This window comes from Amphiura filiformis, chromosome 4, assembly GCF_039555335.1.
Source record: "Amphiura filiformis chromosome 4, Afil_fr2py, whole genome shotgun sequence".
Lineage (NCBI taxonomy): Eukaryota > Metazoa > Echinodermata > Ophiuroidea > Amphilepidida > Amphiuridae > Amphiura > Amphiura filiformis.
Window position 1 is genome coordinate 83,180,854 of NC_092631.1, and position 21,958 is coordinate 83,202,811.

Consider the following 21,958-nt stretch of genomic DNA (forward strand, 5'->3'; position numbering starts at 1 on the left):
TGTGAGAAAGGACGTAGGCCTATGGGGTTGTATGAGGCTGTGGATCACGAAATGCCCCTTTAATGTGTGCTAGGTAAAGTCATTCTGGCTTTCGACCTGCCAAAATCAGTAATTTTATTCCCTCCCCCGGCCCCGGCTTGCCAAAAAATTGCTTTCTCGAAAGGCTGTGCAATCAGTACCGGTATTAGCCTACTAATTATAAGCCAAAATTTCCAAGCGACTCGCTAAAATCGCTTGCCTCCCGTCTCGGCCAGCCGAAAATCGCTTGTCCGCACCCCCCTGGACTGCCAAATTTTTGTGGCCCCCTCCCCCTTGGCCTGCCAAAAATGCCCCATCCCCTTTGCATATAGCCTATATATAGGCATATGCCAATTTTTTGGGATCCCCAATTTCCATACCCATACCCATACCTTAAATGGATTTCTAAATATCTACCTGTTGCAAGCGCAGCATTGGCGCTGGATTTTAAGCTAGAAAATACCTAAATATTTTAAAATCCAAACTCGGCAACACCACTTGCCCTCGGCAACACCACTTGGCAAATACAGCCCGTCGTAACAATGTCGTACGTAAACATGTGTTTTAAAAAGAAATGAGAGTGTCACTTCTGTCCAAAAAATTTCGAATTTTGGCCTTGAGCAGCGACAATCAGAGGTAAGAAAAACACAGTATGACGCAGCTTGAAATATAGAATCACTATATCAATTTTGAAGTGTGTACTTCAAAGCACAAGCCGAAACGAGGTGAAATGGTTCGAAAAAAAATTGATTTCGCTGTATCTTTTATCGCGAAACTAGACAATTTGGCAGCAGCGAGTCGGAAAAATAGCAAATATCTCAATTTTCTGCTATCGAAATGAAAATTTAAATAGCACCTGCATGCAGAAGAGGGTTTATAGAAATAATGTAGGTCAGAATTTTGTCTATGAAATCTTGCACGGAATTATTATTACTGGTTACAAAACGACATACAAGTGGAGGCCATTTTACTTCAAATTCGGCCAACATTTTAAGCTTACATAAAAAATCGAGACAACCAATATCAAGAATGAATATGCACATTCTTTTATTGACTTGTTTGTAATGTGCGTCGAAGTTCCCAACAAAATCGCCACTTCCAATGAGAAATTATGGCCGTGTTCCCAAAAATCTTGATGCTCCGGATATTGAAAAAAATTTGAAATGTTTGAAAAGTACATTTCATTTTGAGCCAAGTGGAAAATTCAAGCATAATAATGACCCTTACACTTTCAGCTTTTAGACGTAGTTTGCGTTTTCTCTCTCCGATATTTATTTCCAGAAATAGATAAGTTTAAAGGGGGCTACGTGCATCCCATTTTGCTTCTGAAAATGGCAAAATTGTGTATAACCTTAATGTGGCTGACAAGTGAGTGTGATTGCTCTCTCTTGCAATTCCAGGAAGTTTCCGAGGATTATGTCCGCGAAATTGTGATGCAGTCGTCCAAAGCATCCTGCACCCTCGATCCGCTGCCAATGTCGCTATTCATGCTCTTGGTTGATGATCTTCTGCCTGCCATTACAAAGATCGTCAATAAATCTCTTTCAACTGCTTACTTCCCGGACACCTATAAGGTGGCTCGCGTCAAGCCTCTTATCAAGAAGCCTTCTCTCGATTGCGAGGACATGACAAACTTTCGTCCAATATCAAATCTCCGGTTTGAATCAAAGCTGGTCGAACGCGTCGCTGTGAGACAGCTTCAAGCTTACTTGAAAGATAATGGACTTCAAGGCAACAAACAATCTGCCTACCGGGAAGGCTGTAGCACAGAAACCGCACTTCTCCGTGTCTGCAATGATATTCTTCAGACTATAGATAAGGGTGATGAGGCAGTTCTGGTTCTGCTCGACTTCTCGGCCGCATTCGACACTATAGACCATCATGTGTTGATTGCGCGCCTCGAGGACCGATACGGAATCGGTGACAGAGCACTAGACTGGTTTGCATCGTATCTTAGCAATCGCAAGCAAGCCGTTGCCATTGATTCCGTCGTCTCTGATCCGCTCCCATTGGATTGTGGCGTACCCCAGGGGTCGGTTGCGGGACCCGTTATTTTTACTTTGTATAGTGCACCGATTGAAGATGTTGCTTCCGCCAATGGAATCCAGTGTATGACATATGCAGATGATACCCAATTGCATATCTCTATGAAACCTTCGGACAGAGATGTTTGTATAGCTAAACTTGAACAGTGTCTTGTTGATATAAAATCATGGACCATTCGTAACAAGCTCCAGTTAAACGATAGCAAAACCGAAATCGTTCACTTTACGTCGCGGAACAAGAAGACAACAGCAATATCTGGTGTCAAACCTACTTCTTCAGCTCGCAATCTTGGCGTTATCTTAGATAACAAACTCTGTATGACAGAACATGTGAATAACGTTTGTCGCAATGCCACTCATGCCATCAGAAGCATTGGGAGAATCAGACATTATCTTGATCAAGTCACCACCGAAAAACTGGTTCACGCATATGTCACCTCGCGCTTGGATAATTGTAACTCGCTTCTCTACGGACTGCCTGACTGTGAGATCATGAAACTTCAAAGGATCCAGAATACTGCGGCAAGATTGGTAACGCGTACAAAGAAGTATGACAGCATCTCTGAAATTATGCGCGGACTCCACTGGCTTTCCATTCGCCAAAGGATCGCATTCAAGATCAACCTACTCACATTCAAGGCCCTTAATGGACTTGCTCCGCCGTACTTATCAGAACTCATCACGCCGTATGCTCCATCCCGTTCACTTCGTTCATCATCACAGAACCTTATCAAACCTCCTACTCGTCGTCCGCGCACCGCCTATGCACAGCGATCCTTCATGGAAGCCGCTCATAGAGAATGGAACAATTTACCTCAGCATGTCAGGCTTGCCTCATCAATTGACGTTTTTAAAACAAAACTGAAAACCTTTCTTTTTAATCAATGATTGCCTTTGTATATATGTTTGGCATCTTTTATATCAATTTTTGTGTGTCATCGCTTCCGTGCAATTTGACAATATTTACTTAGTGTTTCACAGCTGGTTCTGTGTACGTGTCTAAATTTAATATGTTTTAATATGCATGCATCTCACTAGTTATTTGATTATTCCTCATTGCTTGTATGTAATATGTAATATGTATAGGGATGCTGGAGCGAGGGTTACCGCCATTCCGTGATGCACTTTCTTTTTTCTGCGTTGGCGCTGCGGTCTGGCGAAATCAGTCCCTCCAGTATTTCTGTTTCTTTGAAATTATTTTTGTGTAGTTTTTAAGACTGTATTTTAAGTACCAGTAGTAATTTGTAGTTTTAAGATTGTATTTTTCATGGTTTGTAAAGCGCCTTGAGACCCTGTTGGGTTAAAGGCGCTTAATAAGTGCGGCTTATTATTATTATTATTATTATTAATTAATATTACTACCGGTAGTGAACAGCAAGCTTCAAAGCTTGAAAGTGCGCCCGCTTTACTACCTGAGAGCAATCCGGTAGCGGCGTTTCAATTTATTACTTGTTTAGAAATCCACAAGATCAAATAGAACGGTGAGTAATGATTATTTACTTGTTTTTAAAAATAAACTTCTTTGGCCAGTAATAAACTACGTTTACGGCCGACAACTATAGTTTGAATGATATTTATTATCACACGAGGAAATAAAAACAAACGAATATGGCGCTTCACGTGACGGTAGGTCAGGTCAGTGGTCAAAGGTTTTTATCGCTAAATCGCTGGCTGGATATCGTATCAAATTCAAGTGATACACTACCGTCGTATTAGGTATTATTGACACCAATTTCTAATTTCGACATTACTATTGCGAAAGGTTATTCCATTATCAAATTAGTAGACTTTCTGTAAAAACAAATCATTGGTGCCTGATGGGAAATACTAGTACGCCATCACCGGATTGCTCTCGCTCTGCTAGCTGGCGCTCTTTAAGCTTGCTACTCGCATTCAACAGGCAGAGTTCGCAAAACTATCGTCGTCGTTATTTGCCAACCCTAATTAACATGATCAAGGGATCGAAATTAATTATTCATAACCGATCGATAACTGGCCTCATTTTCTAAGTAGCAAGCCAGCGGGATATGTCATAGGTTTGCGTTGATAATAGAACAACCGTGAATCTAGTGTCACCCCCTTGCTTGTATTCACCATTATTGCACCATCAGTGCAACTTCATATAGGCCTAGCATTTACCGCATTGTGAATAAGCTAATAATTATAGTGCTAATCCACAACAGACTTACATTAGATTAAATATGATTTAACATTATTCCAACATTGAATTATGGGAAAGCATCAAAATTGGACATCAGCATTCCCCGTATACAATGACGGGGAGGGGTGGTGCATGTGCGTGCGTACCTATAAACTCTTGCGCAAGCACGTGCGTACCAGAGGGCACACCACTAAATCAATGCGCCATTTGTGTAACCCTAATGAGTTCCGGTAAAATACAAAAACTTTTTGAGATATTTTGGGCTGGTCTTTAGACTAATAAATCCGAGAGAGTTGCGAATTATAGCTTAAATGAAAGTTTAAAGCCTATACATGAATTTGAGTCCACAAAAAAGTCTCATTTTTATAATTATCGAGAAAATAGGTCCGCGAATTAAAAAACGGCAGAAACGGGTTTGCAGTCTTTAGAGCATGTCAAAAACAATGAGGGCGCTGTTCACAGCCTCGTAGCGGGAAAACGAGGTGGAAGGCACCCCATACATTGAAACATATGTTAAACTTTCATCGATTTGCAATCGACTGGTTATCATAAAATAAAATGAAACGCGCCAAAAGGGCCTCAATATGAGCAAAGAAACCGGTGTTTTTACACATATTTCAATGGGACGGTTATTTAGTGGTGTGCGCCCTTCGAAGGGCCTACGCGTAAAATCGTGCTCCTGAGAGATTCAGCCAAAATTTAAGTTGGCTTTTGATTAAATTGCAGTTTTTTCGATTTAAATAGATATTTGTTATGTTAATGAATATATTTAATGCATTTTAGATGCAAGTCGCGCTAAAATTTATTCTCTCAGAGGCCTTCAAAGTTAAAGAAACTGTCAAAAATTGTGAGAAAACTAAGATTTTTTAGATTTGGACCAATATTGTCTTAAGGTGACAAATCGGCACAAGTCCTTAAACGTCCCAAATCTTAACTGTTTTATTAGGGGGGTGATTGTTGCAAAATCATTAATATATAGACCTTTGTAATTATTAAACGTAATTTCTTTTCATTTTAAAGCGGTTTTTAGCAGATAAACGGTCAAAAACTATATGTTGAGAATGGGTATTTAATGCAAATCTAGGGAAATAAGCATAATGGTCAAAATTTTGAAAATTTGCGCATTTTTAGAATTGACCATGTAACTTTGATAGGACATTTCTCTACATGTGGATGTCACAGAGCACTCTAACCTTGAGTGTTTTAATCAAAACATTTTATATTTCAAGAAAAATATAACAAAATTCGATTTTATGAACATCAGTTACCCTTCGAAGGGCCTAGGCGTAAAATCGTGCTCCTGAGAGATTCAGCCAAAATTGAAGTTGGCTTTTGATTAAATTGCAGTTTTTTCGATTTAAATAGATATTTGTTATGTTAATGAATATATTTAATGCATTTTAGATGCAAGTCGCGCTAAAATTTATTCTCTCAGAGGCCTTCAAAGTTAAAGAAACTGTCAAAAATTGTGAGAAAACTATGATTTTTTAGATTTGGAGCAATCTTAAGGTGACAAATCGGCACAAGTCCTTAAACGTCCCAAATCTTAATTGTTTTATTAGGGAGGGAGTGATTGTTACAAAACATTAATATATAGACCTTTGTAATTATTAAACGTAATTTCTTTTCATTTTAAAGCGGTTTTTAGCAGATAAACGGTCAAAAACTATATGTTGAGAATGGGTATTTAATGCAAATCTAGGGAAATAAGCATAATGGTCAAAATGTTGAAAATTTGCGCATTTTTGGAATTGACCATGTAACTTTGATAGGACATTTCTCTAGATGTGGATGTCACAGAGCACTCAAACCTTGAGTGTTTTACTCAAAACATTTTATATTTCAAGCAAAATATAACAAAATTCGATTTTATGAACATCAGTTACCCTTCGAAGGGCCTAGGCGTAAAATCGTGCTCCTGAGAGATTCAGCCAAAATTGAAGTTGGCTGTTGATTGAATTGCAGTTTTTTCGATTTAAATAGATACTTGTTATGTTAATGAATATATTTAATGCATTTTAGATGCAAGTCGCGATAATTTTTTTTTCTCTCAGAGGCCTTCAAAGTTAAAGAAACTGTCAAAAATTGTGAGAAAACTAAGATTTTTTAGATTTGGAGCAATATTATCTTAAGGTGACAAATGGGCACAAGTCCTTAAACGTCCCAAATCTTAATTATTTTATTAGGGGGGTGATTGTTGCAAAATCATTAATATATAGACCTTTGTAATTATTAAACGTAATTTCTTTTCATTTTAAAGCGGTTTTTAGCAGATAAACGGTCAAAAACTATATGTTGAGAATGCAGTTTTTATTTGCAACGCAATAAATAAAAACCAAATTTGTCATTGGTGAAAAAACTTTTCATCGATGCCCAGGCCAGCGTGCGCGGGTTGACTGGGTTTGTCCTTGGAGGGGCCTGTATTGATGAGCTGAGCTCGAGCCCTTTGTATCATAGACGGTAATCCATTTGATAGAAATCGTTACTGGATTTGCATTTTCTTTATTCTCGGGGCTCTAAGCTAGGCAATGAGTTTGCGCAGTCGTGCACAGCAAAACCGGGCGTGGGTAGGCTTGCTTGGACGAGACACTGCTTGTTTTGGTATCAATCTATTAAGACGTGCGGGTCATCGTGATAGTAAAAAACCCGCCCTTCCCACCCGAATAAAGAAGTCTGCATAAAATATGTCATGTCCATTATGTCAAGTTAGGATCAGTTCTTTTCAGTTGTGGTTATTATAAAAAGATAATTGCAACGGGAAGTCAAAAATTATCAAAACCAATTTATATATGAAAGTAAATAATTCCACAAGAAACTATCTGTGATCAAATATATTTAACTTTATCTTCTGAGATAAAATTTCAATAACTGATGGGCAAATGAGAATTTACGAAGAATGTCTTTCGGATATCAAGTCATTTTCAAATGTTGATATAATGCAAATTTTTATGACAAATTATAAACATTTTGATATTTTCACATTTTGATATAACAAAGAAAAGTTCAATAACTAATTTTCAAATGAGAATTAACTTGTGCCCTTAAAAATTACCGCGGATTATGGTCATGTCCGGGTCTATGGGTCATTCTCTAAGGAGTCATAAGTCAGTTATGGTATTTTACCGTATGGAATAATATGTGCCCTAAAAGGCGGTTTTTCTTTCCAATTTTGGTTATTACAGAAAAAGTATTGTAACGGAAAGTCAAAAATTATCAAAACCAATTTATATATGAAATTAAATATTTCCACAATAAGAAAATATCTGTGATCAAATACATTTAACTTTTATCTTCTAAGATAAAAGTTCAATAACTGATATTAAAATAACTTGTGCCCTTAAATTGCCGCGGATTATGGTCTTGTCCGGGTCAAGGGGTCACTTTCCAAGGAATCGTAGATAATTTAATAATTATCTGATCAAATACATTGAACTCATTGCATATTCTAAATTTAAAAGTTCAATAGCCGATGTTAAAATATGGAGTAACTTGTGCCCTTCAATTACCGCGGATTATGGTCATGTCCGGGTCAAGGGGTCATTCTCCAAAGAATCGTATATAATTATAAATTAATAATTCGGCAAGGGTACCGTGTGTCCTTAAGTAGCGCAAATTATGTTCATGTTTGGCTGTGGGGCATTTACCATAGGGAATAATGTGCTCTTAAATTGCTGCGGATTATGGTCTTGTCCGGGTCAAGGGTCACTTTCCCCATGGAACCTAGAAGTGGTTAAATTACTAAAACGATCATAGAAGATCGGCATTTTTCCACCATGCCTTTTAATAAGGCAATATTACCAATTTATCGGTACGTGATATAAAATAAAAGGTTGATACATTAACAAGCAACCGTCAACAAGAACTCCCCACTGTTGTGTCTTTAATTTTTGAGTCCCAGGACAATGGGTATTTAATGCAAATCTAGGGAAATAAGCATAATGGTCAAGATGTTGAAAATTTGCGCATTTTTGGAATTGACCATGTAACTTTGATAGGACATTTCTCTAGATGTGGATGTCACAGAGCATTCAAACCTTAAGTGTTTTACTCAAAACATTTTATATTTCAAGAAAAATATAACGAAATTCGATTTTATGAACATCAGTTACCCTTCGAAGGGCCTAGGCGTAAAATAAAATCGTGCTCCTGAGAGATTCAGCCAAAATTGAAGTTGGCCGGCTTTTGAATAAATTGCAGTTTTTTCGATTTAAATAGATTTTTTAGATTTGGAGCAATATTGTCTTAAGGTGACAAATCGGCACAAGTTCTTAAACGTCCCAAATCTTAATTGTTTTATTAGGAGGGGGAGTGATTGTTGCAAAATCATTAATATATAGACCTTTGTAATTATTAAACGTAATTTCTTTTCATTTGAAAACGGTTTTTAGCAGATAAACGGTCAAAAACTATATGTTGAGAATGGGTATTTAATGCAAATCTAGGGAAATAAGCATAATGGTCAAAATGTTGAAAATTTGCGCATTTTTGGAATTGACCATGTAACTTTGATAGGACATTTCTCTAGATGTGGATGTCACAGAGCACTCAAACCTTGAGTGTTTTACTCAAAACATTTTATATTTCAAGAAAAATATAACAAAATTCGATTTTATGAACATCAGTTACCCTTGAAGGGGACACCACTAAATCAATGCGCCATTTGTGTAACCCTAATGAGTTCCGGTAAAATACAAAAACTTTTTGAGATATTTTGGGCTGGTCTTTAGACTAATAAATCCGAGAGAGTTGCGAATTAGAGCTTAAATGAAAGTTTAAAGCCTATACATGAATTTGAGTCCACAAAAAAGTCTCATTTTTATAATTATCGAGAAAATAGGTCCGCGAATTAAAAAACGGCAGAAACGGGTTTGCAGTCTTTAGAGCATGTCAAAAACAATGAGGGCGCTGTTCACAGCCTCGTAGCGGGAAAACGAGGTGGAAGGCACCCCATACATTGAAACATATGTTAAACTTTCATCGATTTGCAATCGACTGGTTATCATAAAATAAAATGAAACGCGCCAAAAAGGCCTCAAAATGAGCAAAGAAAACCGGTGTTTTTACACGTATTTCAATGGGACGGTTATTTAGTGGTGTGCGCCTACCACTGTGCGAGCCGATACGCCAAAGCATGGCGAAGCGCCAAAGCGCATAGCCGGACACATAAGATTAAATGTAATTTACCGTAATTTTCAAAATGCATTATGGGAAAGCTTGGAAATGGGCTTCTATTCCCCATTATGTAATGGCAGTAGAGTTTGGTGGTCAAGTTTTTTTGGTCAAGACCACCAAACCATAGCATGTAATTTAAAGGAGGAGTAGCATTTTGAAAGATTTTCGCAAAATAATCTCTAATAACCCCTGTATGACCTTTGGCCCTAATCTGTGTGTAACTTATATTATATTAAGCTTCTTGTGGCCAAGTTTGATATAAAATTGGATGGTTTGAACCCAATACTACAAAATTATTGGTCGAGCTATGAGTTTAAAAAAAAATTGGACGAGGCGTAGTCGAGTCCAATATTTTACAAACTCATAGCGATACCAATATGTTTGTTGTATTGGGTGAAAAAACCATCGGGGACTTCGTGGGGGTCATTTTGTATGCCGGACTTGGGTTGTTTTTTGAATCACATAGTGTATTCTCTACCCTTTGCTCTCAGTCTTATTTTCTTGTTTTGTGCCCATTCAGCTTCATTTCTGCTTTATTACCACTTATTTCGTCATCACTGTTACTATCACCCCCGGCTATCACCTCAATTTAGCACGTCAGCCGTCTTGCCCTGTTTGCGAGGGCACTATTATTTGTGCAAAAACCACCCAAGTACTGGACTTGGGTGGTTTTTGGATTCCACATGCTCAATAGACGCACGGAGAGGGTGGATTTGTGTTGTTCTAGTATACATATCTCTTATACAGCTTATAGAACACGGATAACCTCTCAGTATTGATTTGGTTGTATATATTTATTAGGTACCTTCTTGGCGTTTGAGAACAACCGAGCATTTTCTACGAAGGACATCGACAATGATGTTGAAGCGTCCAGTAATTGTGCTGCAAAAAGAAGTGCGTGGTGGTACGGTCAATCTTGCACTGAATCGGATTTGAATTACGAGTATATGACGGGTGCAGGTCCCCTCAATCGTGGGATTATTTGGCGAGATTTTTCGGTGACGAGATATTCTATCAAGCGTACTGAGATGAAGATTCGTCCTGTTAATAAAGATGACTAATGTTCATTGACACGTATATAAGTTTTAAATTAAAAGAGTAGGCCGATAATAATGAATCCGACCGGTGGTGGTATGTTTCCTGGATAAGTGGCACTTCAACATTCAGTATTCAGTATAAGGTTATATAATTGCCCCTTCCATCCCTTCAACATTCAGTATAAGGATATATAATGGCCCCTTCCATCCCTCCCCGTCTTAAGAAGAATCCATATTACATTGTAGCATACATTTCGCTCTGTCACCTGCACTCTCAAACTTATACCTGCCATTTATATGTCAAACTTGAGTAATAACACACAGGTGCTAGTTGATCTTTTGATGTTATTGCACCAATTAGCATCTGTCAAATTCAAAGATAGCCTTGACTTATTAATTTGATAACCAGGCAGGTTTAGTTCACCCCAGAAGAACTGCTCTGGCGGGCTTCCTCTTTAACAAGGCATCACTTTTGACAAGAACACTTTCACCCAAAGACATGAAAGACTGGTCCACCTTTGTGTATCTCTGTCTCACAATATTTCGGCCCCTCCCTCGAGTGTCGCATGCTCGTATCCATGGAAGTGCCCCTTTCCATGGTCTCAAGATATTTTCTTCGGGGGAGGGGGAGGGGTATCAATTTATTGCATGCTTTTTCAGAAAACATCATAATCCTAACAAAATTAATCAGTATAAAACAAGCAGGTATAAATTAACATTATTGTATTGTGCATCACAAAAACTTCAATGACAGGTCTGTTTCTTGTAGATCACACGCATTTCGTTTTGGAGAAAATTTACTGCAATTATTTTTCCAAGTTAAGCGCAATGATTGAATGCGCTACGCACAGGCATTGTGCCAAGACGTTGATCCACTAGCAAATTACAGGTGAAATCCAGAAAAGAAAAGAAAAGAAAAAACAGATTCAAACAAAAAATGATTCACACAATTTTTCAAAGATATTTTTTTTCGTACATTTTGTTTTATTACAAGCAATATGAAATCAATCAGTCATAATATGATCTAATTTTCCTAAAAAATAATTATAGCTTTTCTAATGCTTAACTTTATGTGTTCTTGTATAGAACGAGGATCAAACTGTACCGTATATTGAAGCTTAACTCTAAAGCCTTCACAAAAAGCAACAAAAAGTAATGCAGCCGTTATAAATACGCCTGTAGCTTCAGAACTATTAATCGTATTTACAATATTTTCACATAGGAAGAAGGATAGTTTATTTATATGGATTTTGATACCCTATATCCATTTGTCCAATATCGTTTAAACATTAGCCAGTAGTTTAAAGAAGAATAAACCCGAATTGAATTTAAAAGTTTCAGATCATAACTTACATGGACACCAAGTATTTTAGCAGCTGAAACAGACAATTAATCAGATAACGAGGATTAATGACGTAATCATCAAAGGTCATTCATTACCTACACGTGTAGGTATAGGCCCTAATAAGAGACCTTTGACCTTTGATCTCATCAATAATTTATGGTCACCATTTTGTTACCAAATATAGAGTAGAAGTTCCTGTAAAGCGACCAGCAGCATTGACTATCCTGAGCACAACTGACATTCATTACAAACAGCCACCATATTTGTGTCGCCAATTACCTGCACATTACAGATCTGACATTGTTTATTGTAGCATTGTATCACCCATATACCACTACAATGACCATTTATTGTTTTGTGGTGGCTAGCCCACTTCCATAACTGAATTCCTATTAAAACTGCCTTTACAGACCACCCCTTCATTAGGTGAACACATCCCAACATTCCTTGAAACATGTGTTTTTACATCAGAGAAAAATTCTAGGATGACTATTTCACCCCTTGGTACATTATCAGAAAGTTCTCTCCAATAAATGACGACTTCTAGCTCCGATGCATTGCAAATGTAACAAGAGTGTTGTTACAAACTATAGATGACGGTACAGCAACATTGCAGCCCAGTGCAGCCAGTGAGGTCTGGTTTTAGCTTACTGGTCTCCTATTCCCTGCGGTCTCCAATTACCTACACTTACCCTACTACTACTAGTTTTGAAGCTATAGGCAGCGTTACTTTTTGTGAAGGTTTTTGTTATTGTGGATGTGTGGGTGGGATTATCAGCATCAATATCAATTATATCTCATCGAAAATCTTTCAACTGATAATTTAATATCCATTTTCAACGTTATTGTAAATCTATGTAGGCTAGTCCTGTTGAATCTTCGCACCAAATAGCACCAATAAAGTTCACAAAATTACAGCACAAGCACTTGCAAAGCATATATAATGTGTCTCTGCGTCATTCATTATCAGAGTGAGTAAGAAAGAGTGCAATAAAGCAAATAAGATATAAAAGATTCCAAAAAAGTAAGGTCCCCCTAAGACATTTTGGTATAATCCAAAAACGACATCATCAATTCTCTTGTTTCACACCTCTTTCACTTGAACAAATTAATCAAATAGAAGTTTCTATATTTGTTTGTGTTTTTTTATCAAAAGAACCTAAGTTAAGATATTCATGGTTTAATGTTCACGTTCATGTTTTATGGTTTAGTGAGAAATCATTTAGTCATGTTTGAAATTTCATGCATAAATAAACGTTGCGCTTTTCTAAATTTGCTTTAACATGCATACATATAACACGTTTTTCATTCTAATTCATTTATTAGTGATATGGAGCTAAACTTATACGAAATCCACTTGCCATTTATTTGGTTTTATAAATCATACCAGATACATGGCCAATGGATCTCAAAGTTTCACGGGGAAAGACTCGCAGAATACCCGAACAGAAATAGACGGATAACAAAATAGCTCAAAATATAACTTCACAATAATCTTTAATTCCGCATCATCAAATCAACAAAGTATATAGATTACGGATTGAGTACGCTTGCGGTCTGTCTCCTTCTATAACTGGCTATCGACTACACAAGGTCGTAGGCGAGCGTGATTGATGAGAGAAAGACCGCGGAGCGATATATTTAAATGATTGAAAAATAGAAAGAAACTAGCGCCATAACATTTAGGAAGAAACAACAGTATCTTCAATGATAAATCTTGTGTTCATTAATTAAGTTTTTAACAAATGGACCAAAAGTTCCTCTTTTTTAGGTTCAATCTCTTATGCTGGAGCCCAATACCTTTATTTCATTGGTAATTCCTTGAATGGTTCAAAAACATTTCTGTGGATGGCCGTTAATATCAAGACTCAACTTCTTACAAGCGGACAAGTTAGGGACAACACCACCTTCAAGGACTTTGCAACACATCCTGCAGTATGCGGGGAACCAGTTTGACCAACAGCATGCTTGGAAGCTATCGCAAATGCGCTGTCGTAGTGCACGTTAGTAACCATTGGTTACTGCTCCAAGCCTGGGCTCAAGCACCTGTTCCGAATTTTGATATGCCATAGGCTTTGTGTTGTGATCATTTCGATCAGTGGTTCGTAACAAGGAAAGCGTGATCCAGTTGACCTGGCAACGGTCATATTCTAATAATTGACAGCGAATAAAGGAGGGCCTAGGGTCTTTTTATCTTTTCAGTTTCCGTAAGTCTATTGTTCAGATACGAAAACGCAAGTGATTCAGTAAGTTTACTGTAATCGGACTTCATTGTTAACTTTGAAGTACCAATCAGCTTATTTCAATAGAGGCAGATGAGTCAGATGCCTATGTCAATAAAAGCGGGAGAGACAAGACCGATGTTTTTAATGGTATAGCGCCCTCTCGTCTTTGCATTGCTAAATTGATCTAGATATTAATTTGACAAAATGAATGCCAATCCGAATGATAATGTGCACTTTTCTTCTGTAAAAACGTTGAAAATAAGCCCTTCAATCACAAAAGGTCCGCTTATGAGCCTGTCGCGCCCCATTGCACTTGTGCAGGGCCACAGTGTCGCCCTTCCCTCGTATCAATGTCTATCTCCCTATTTTGCTTCCTCCTGTCCCCCCTCCCCCATGATCAGGCTCCCCACTCCCTCCCCGGTCCCTACTCTCTCCTCTCTAGCTTTCTCTTTCTAGCCTTTCCGTCTCTCCTTCTCCTCTCTTTCTTCCTCACCCCCTCCCACTCTCACATGTTCAGTCTCAAGTATCTCCCTCCCTCCCTCTCCCTCCCTTGCGAATGCATATAGGCCCAACCAATTATCAGATTAGCTTGCCATTGGTACGAATGAATAGAATACATTATCTTTGCTCCAATGCAATTCTTTTGTATTGCATTTCAATATAAAACATGATTACCAAATCACCACTTGTACGCGCCTCCCAGGGCGCGCCTCATTGGGAGATATTTGACTATTTCAGATGCTCGTTTCATCGCCAATAAGAAAGACTTTTGCTTATAACTTGGCAACATGGTTAGTATATATTTCAATGCAAGACAATTTTTACGAGCCACTTACGTCTAGGCGTAAGTGCGTATACACCAAACACAAGTCAATTGAAGCCGTACAATTTACCGCGAACTTAGGACCGTAAAATTTAGACTCTTCTTTGGTCTAGATTAGCACCCAACCGCACACCTCAAGGTTTTATGTAAAAAATCAATATAACTTACCAAAACGAAAACTGAAATTCACGAGCTTCAAATTTTCAGTAACTAACAAAAGACTAGAATAAAAGATTGGTCACACCATATGAGGGCGAGGTGGCCTAGTGGTCTAAGGCGCTGGACCATTAGGGAGAGTTGAGCGAGGGGTCCGTGGTTCGAAACCCCATCCTGCCCGATCCTTGTTGCTCACTCTAAATAGTTCCAATAGGTCGGAAATATCATAATCATAAGCTCTTTCAGTCTAGTAGAATATAATTGTGATATTTCTCCTCGTTCCCATCCACCGTGTAGAATGTGCAGGTGTACACGGTGGGTGCCCGGCGTCTCGTGGTTCGAATGGTCACGTAAAATGGCGGTTCCGTGTGTCAGACGAGTCAAACCTGAGCACGTAAAAAGTTGCAGGCCTTATCGAAAAGAGTAGGGGGATCATCCCCGGGCTTGTTACCTGCACCCTCCCTAGGTCCCAGGGCAGTAGTAGTTGTGATTACAGTGATTGTAGTAGATTAGTTGTGTTAATAGTAGGCCTAATGTTGTGAAATGGTGATATAGATTGATGTTAAAAGTACACTGCTTACTCAGTGGTGCGCCTGAAAATAGGCGGGATTTCCCAAATACAATACAATACCTGGGAGACTACCACTTCAAAATAACAATGACTTACAAAAACGGATACGGTTACAGAAACTGAAAAGATAAAACGACGGCTAGTCATTATTAAAAGACATACAAGCTGTGGCATTTCTTTTAATTTATTCACTGAACCATAAAAAGTGTGTTTTGAATGAGAGCACGCAATGTACAAAAAAAAGCTGTAGACCTGAAACAGTCTTTAAACTTAATTAGATCAAGCTTGATTGTTACCTTCTTTCACTCTCTTATGTGTTCAAACAAATTTTCTTATATTTTTACGAGACCTTTATGCTGCATACGGTATATCTGTAACTCCAGTAAAGTTATTCTATGCAAGAGCCAAGAGCATCCTTTCGACATAAACAATAAACTTTAAAGCAAAGATAGGTGGTGTGAAAATGACAGTATAAAAAATATTTCTTCCACATATCAATACATAAATCCGTATTACTTCAGTATCAATAATGCCAATCAAATTGATCAGATCTTGTTATAAATCACACCAAACGAGTCAGAAAAAGAATGGTTTGACCTATCTGATATATTTTGTTCTCGAGTTGTAGGAAAAACAGTCAAAGCTGCCAATTTTGGGCTCCACGGGGGTCAAAACCTTTAAAACGCTCCGATTGTTATGATTTTTGATACCATTCTCATACTAGGATGTCTTGTTAAATAGATAACACGGTGAGATGGCATGTGACCTTTGACCTTTTTGCTTATAAATCAAGAGCTATACGTCGCAGATATATCAAACTATACTTTTCTGAATCAGTAATACCAAAGGAATACTTCTGTATGGCGGGGAAGAGTGTGGTATTGGTCCCTCCATAAACAGGGTGTGATAAAATAACATTTGGCCCCTCCATAAGGAGACATAATTTATGGAGGGCAGATTACATCGGTCTGTCCACAAAGAGCTACAAAGACATCATTTATGGAGGGCAAAGTGTGGTAAAATAACATTGGTGTCTCCATAAAGGAGACATCATATATGGAGGGGCAGAGTGTGGTAAAATAACATTGTGTCTCCATAAAGGAGACATCATTTATGGAGGGGCAGAGTGCTGTAAAATAACATTGGTGTCTCCATAAAGGAGACATCATTTATGGAGGGACAGAGTGTGGTAAAATAACATTGGTGTCTCCATAAAGGAGACATCATTTATGGAGGGGCAGAGTGCTGTAAAATAACATTGTGTCTCCATAAAGGAGACATCATTTATGGAGGGGCAGAGTGCTGTAAAATAACATTGGTGTCTCCATAAAGGAGACATCATTTATGGAGGGGCAGAGTGTGGTAAAATAACATTGGTCTCTCCATAAAGGAGACATCATTAAATGGAGGGACAGAGTGTGGTAAAATAACACATCTAATGTTTTAAGCGTAACAACTCATTTCCCTACCCAAAGTATTGTGAACTTTTAGGATGATATAAGGAAATCGTTTTGTGAAGAGCTGGAGTACATCATGTCAATTAGCATGAGTGAAAAACACATTGCGGATGTAACTGGATTTTTGTTATTGTTTATTGAGACTGCGTGGGTATTCAAAACTGTTATCAAATGCTTTTGTCACAAATCACAAAACACCCGGACATTTGTTATTTTAATTAAAACAGCTCACACAAGAAATAAGCCCTGCCACGTTGGATTTGGTCATGGATTTGCAATTCATGCCACTATATAGTATACTGTTCTTTCCATATTTCCATGTAATTTTTAAGGAATGTCTAGTATAGTACATAATGTAAGAAAGTAAAAGTGGGAATCATAATATAGTATACAAATATATACTGCCATGAGATGTTCTGGTTAAAACTATGGGCCCGAGGTGAGATCAATAGCACTATTTTCCTGAGGGGCGCAGCCCCGAAGGAAAATAGTATTAATTGATCTCAACGAGGGACCATAGTTTTAACCAGAACTTCGAATAAAGGCAGTATATATTTGTTTTATATACTTCATTAATATGTTCTTTGTTCATTGATTGGTTAAAAGAAAATTATTTGACGTTTTGACTCTCCAGCTTCTATCCTGAGTGAACAACACGACAAAATTATATTTTGCCCTTCAAAAAATCGAATAGGCTAAAATCGGGCTAACCAATTACAGCAGCGAGAAATCACGCTCTGGCAGTTTCGCATGCGTGAACTGTTCCGTCGCATCGAATGCGCGCACGCGGAAGGCATGGTCAAAAGTACTATTTACGGCTTGGAGGTACTATTTACGACTCATCCGGGACATTGAAAATACTATTTACGGCTTTGAGGTACTATTTACGGATAGGAGTACTGATGGTAGAACTATTTTTGGTCATGTGATCCACTTTTAACCAATCAATGAACAAGAATATATTAATGAAGTATATAATATACAAATATTGACTGCTACGAGGCGCAGCCGAGGGTCATAGCATGGTTTTGAGATCACCGTGTGCCTATAATCTTAACCATTTCCCGAATATAAAGCAGTCAATATTTGTTTTATATACCGAATGGATACGTGGATGTTGCGATTGCGCAGTTTGATCGTGACGCATGTGACCGGTCCATAGTTAATTTCCATGGACCGGTCCATAGTTCATTTTGCGGGCACAGTTAATTCAATGACTGCACCAATCAGATGACAGGAATCTATATATGAGGTATATAATCATGTCTATGTATACATTTGAAAAATATTATGGGATGAAATAGCACTAAAAACATTACAATTACACCAACAGAGATATGTTTACAGATTGCGGATGCATTCGACACAATAACAGCAACAAACAATATTAGTTTAAACTGAATGCTTTGCATGACATCGGTTATTCTATGTCATATGTAATCCTGGATGAATTTTTTAAACGTGACTGCCAAACAATTGAAAACTTTCCTATTGTGATCTATTCTTTCAATATAAAAAACCTTTTTTCACCGCAGCTGGATGAGAAATTGATAACCGTATCAATGCCCTAGAATATTAAGCTTATAAAAAAACTTTTGAGCTTCCAATTTTTAAAAGCAAAACTTTTTCAAAAATTGAGTTGCCATCATTATCTATTAGACATTCAGAAACAATAATAACAAAAATGTGTATGATGCACACCTATTAACAACAGTGACACAAAATCTTTTGTCAGTTATTTTATTCACAATGATACAATTTACCAGTCCATTTCTCAAATTCATATAACATCACTATGTTATTCTTACAGGTTTCTTGTGCACATTTAAAGCCTTAATGTACGATCTTTTTAAATTTTTAGATTTTTCTTTTTTTCTTCTAAAATGATAATATGCAATCATTATGAAAGTTCCCAATACATTTGGACGCCGAAAAACATTGGGAATTTGCAAAGAAACAACATCATAAACTTCACCTCTATCACTCAAACATCTCGCACGATTTTGATTAGGACAGCGAGTGCGGCCTCAGAGTTAGTCTCCTCTGCGGTTTGGTTACGTTCCCTCCACATGTGGAGGGAGCGTAACCAAGCTAGTTTTGTAGGAGACTACGGTCTGCGATCGTGGCCGCCATAAAGTCATCATTCTAAAAAATTATGACCTTCTGTCGGACCAACAGAAACCAGTCCCGCTTTACTACAAATAGGACGAATTTGACAGTTTGCTCATAGATTTAAATTAGAACATGTGTAAGTATTACAAATATGCCAAAAAATCGGTTTTGAAAAAAATAAAGGTAAATTCTGAAAAAAGATCGTACATTATGACTTTAATATATAATTGTATACTTCTTTCCATGGTAACAGCCATGCTCAATAACATAGGTTATTTAAACCCTTATCATGCACATATGTTTCCCGGCAAAGACAGACATTTTTATGAAACTTTACATACCAACCGTGGACGTTATTGCAACGGGGACGCACCATCACTTCAATATGAAATGGATATAGGTGTAGGGCTGGCACTTTCGCAGTAAGGTGCATTTGATGAGAGCAAAATGTAAAAAATATGGGGTCATTGGGTGAGGGCATGATTTTTGGCATTCAGTGAGAGCAAAAATATGGGGTCATTGGGTGAGAACATGACCTTTTTTCAAAATGGGACCTTTGGGCGAGAGCCGAAACAGCACCACAGAAACCTCAAACATTGAATTTTTTGTTCTAAATGACTTAAAATTTCTTTGTTTTTTCAAAATAAGTAATAAAATCAGTAATAAATGAAAGTTGCTGTTCAAATTGAAAAATAAAGGTCTTTGGGTGACAGATCAAATGGAAAAATAAGGGGTCTTTGGGCGACAGAGCATGTGTTCGTAAACAAATATGGGGTCTTTGGGTGACAGCGACGCTGAAAAGGGGTCTTAACAGCCAACAGCCCTACATACGCGTCACCTCCAAAGTGGGAGCCCCCGGACTGTCCCATTTAGATGACATGTGCAATTGACTGCAAACCGCCTAAAATGTATTTGAAAAGTGCATCCTCTATTGTTGCTATCAAAATTGGTCCCCCCCCCCATTGATATGTTAAATTCCAAAAAAAATTGTGTAAATTTGTTTAAAACAGGTCAATGTCCTCAGTTAGGCTCAGAAACTCAGAAAAAAAAGATGTCCCTGTTTACTGGCAATCACATGTAGGAGTGAGAGTACATAGATTCATCATACACACACCCAGAACCACAATTGTATTGCATATAACCTATAGACAAAACTCACTTGACTTCAATAAAAAGTTTACAAAAATACGTTGACATAATTAATGAGTTGCACATTTAATATTTCAATAACTTTTAGAAAGCCAAATTATCTTTTCTTGTTTCAGCTACATGAAATGGAAAATACAATTAATTCAAACATGAGGCTTAGAAAAAAAAAAATTGTTTGATTGGCGTAACATAGAAAAAAAATAATGTAGGTCGGTCGACAATTAAAAAAAAAAAATTTACACACATGTTAAGTTTTAAATTGCATATGATAAAGACCTTAGAAGTTTTTTGTTCATTTTTTAAAAATTCTATTTATTTTTTTTTTTTTTCTATTTTTTGCACAAAAAAAATAAGAAAAAGTCTAGGGTCAGGCCTATTTTTAGGGTCGGTCGGGTTATGCCAATCAAACAATTTTTTTAGGCCTGATTATGATATGCCATAATATTGACTAGAAAAATGATCAACCTTTGAATTGTTAAAAAAATAGAACATATTTGTTACCCATCACAATACAAAGAAACGGTCTCCAAATGATCCCCACATTTTGTAACCAAGTGATAGAGCTGCTTTTATGCTTTTTAAGTGATCTACTCACTCACTGTTCTCAAGATGCATAATAGTGATTTCATGTGATCTGGCACAAATTCTGTGGCCCCATGCATGAACCTGATATTTCACCATTTTTAAGTTATTGTCATGGATGTGTAGAGTAACACTATATCCATCTTTGTAAAAAACACACCAAAACAACAACAACAAAACAGCCTGGGTAGCCAAACTTTTTATCTATAGAGGGCAGTACTATATTTCTCACATATGTTCATGCACGGAGTAAAAACTTTGAATTGATTTTTCTCAGTTTAGTGTCTGTGTGGAATATCATGTTCATGCATGGGGCCACAGAATTCTATGTTATTCTATTATACAGGCCAGCATGCTTATAAAGGCTATTTGCCTAGCTTGACCATTTGTTTGAGTCTGGTCTTACCAGGACCCAGTGTGTTTCCACATGGAATGACGGGTTAAAACAACAAACAAAATATTTATCAATGAATTATAGTTACTGCTGTTTCAATATGATAGGTCACATTGGGCTATTCCAGTTGATATCCATATACACCCCTTATGGAAGACATAACCTTAATCTTCCACACAAGGAGTGCGAATTTGGTTTTTAAAAAAATCTACACCTGTGATTAAGATAATGTCTTCCATAGGGGTTGTATGGCTTTCAACAGGAATAGCCCATTTTTTCTCATGGAACTACAGTAGAACCTCATTAACACAAAGAAATTGTCAGTGCTCTGATCTGCTTTTAATTTGTCTTAATATGAATATATCGTTATGAATTCGGCAGTGACGAATCGAGAATTTTGAGCAAATTGAGTTTTTGTATGCCTATGATTATGTTTCAGGTTATCTTTTATTTCTACCAAAAATTAATGGTAAATCTTACTCACTGATGTAGTTACTGAAATTTTGATTTGGACGATTCGTGCCTAAGTGCGATAAATGAATTCGGCAGAGAGACGAATCGTATACTTAGCTGTACAAATCATGTTGATATATAGTATTGTATAGCAGGAAACCCTGAATTTTCTATATTACATGTCCTATACTAACACATTTGATACCAAGGTATAGCTGTAGGTATCTTCTATCCAGTAATAACAAAATAAGTACAAAC

The 21,958-nt window shown here is 37.4% G+C and overlaps 1 protein-coding gene across 1 annotated transcript in view; it reads left to right on the forward strand.

Annotated features, from left to right (window-relative positions):
* LOC140151539 (uncharacterized) overlaps window positions 1–12,701 on the forward strand; it is a 47,346-nt gene extending 34,645 nt beyond the window's left edge. The window contains exon 7 of the mRNA XM_072173914.1: window positions 10,198–12,701. Coding sequence (XP_072030015.1) covers window positions 10,198–10,457 — 260 coding nt within the window. The 3' untranslated portion in view covers window positions 10,458–12,701. The remainder of the gene's footprint in view (window positions 1–10,197) is intronic.
* Window positions 12,702–21,958: the final 9,257 nt, after the last annotated feature.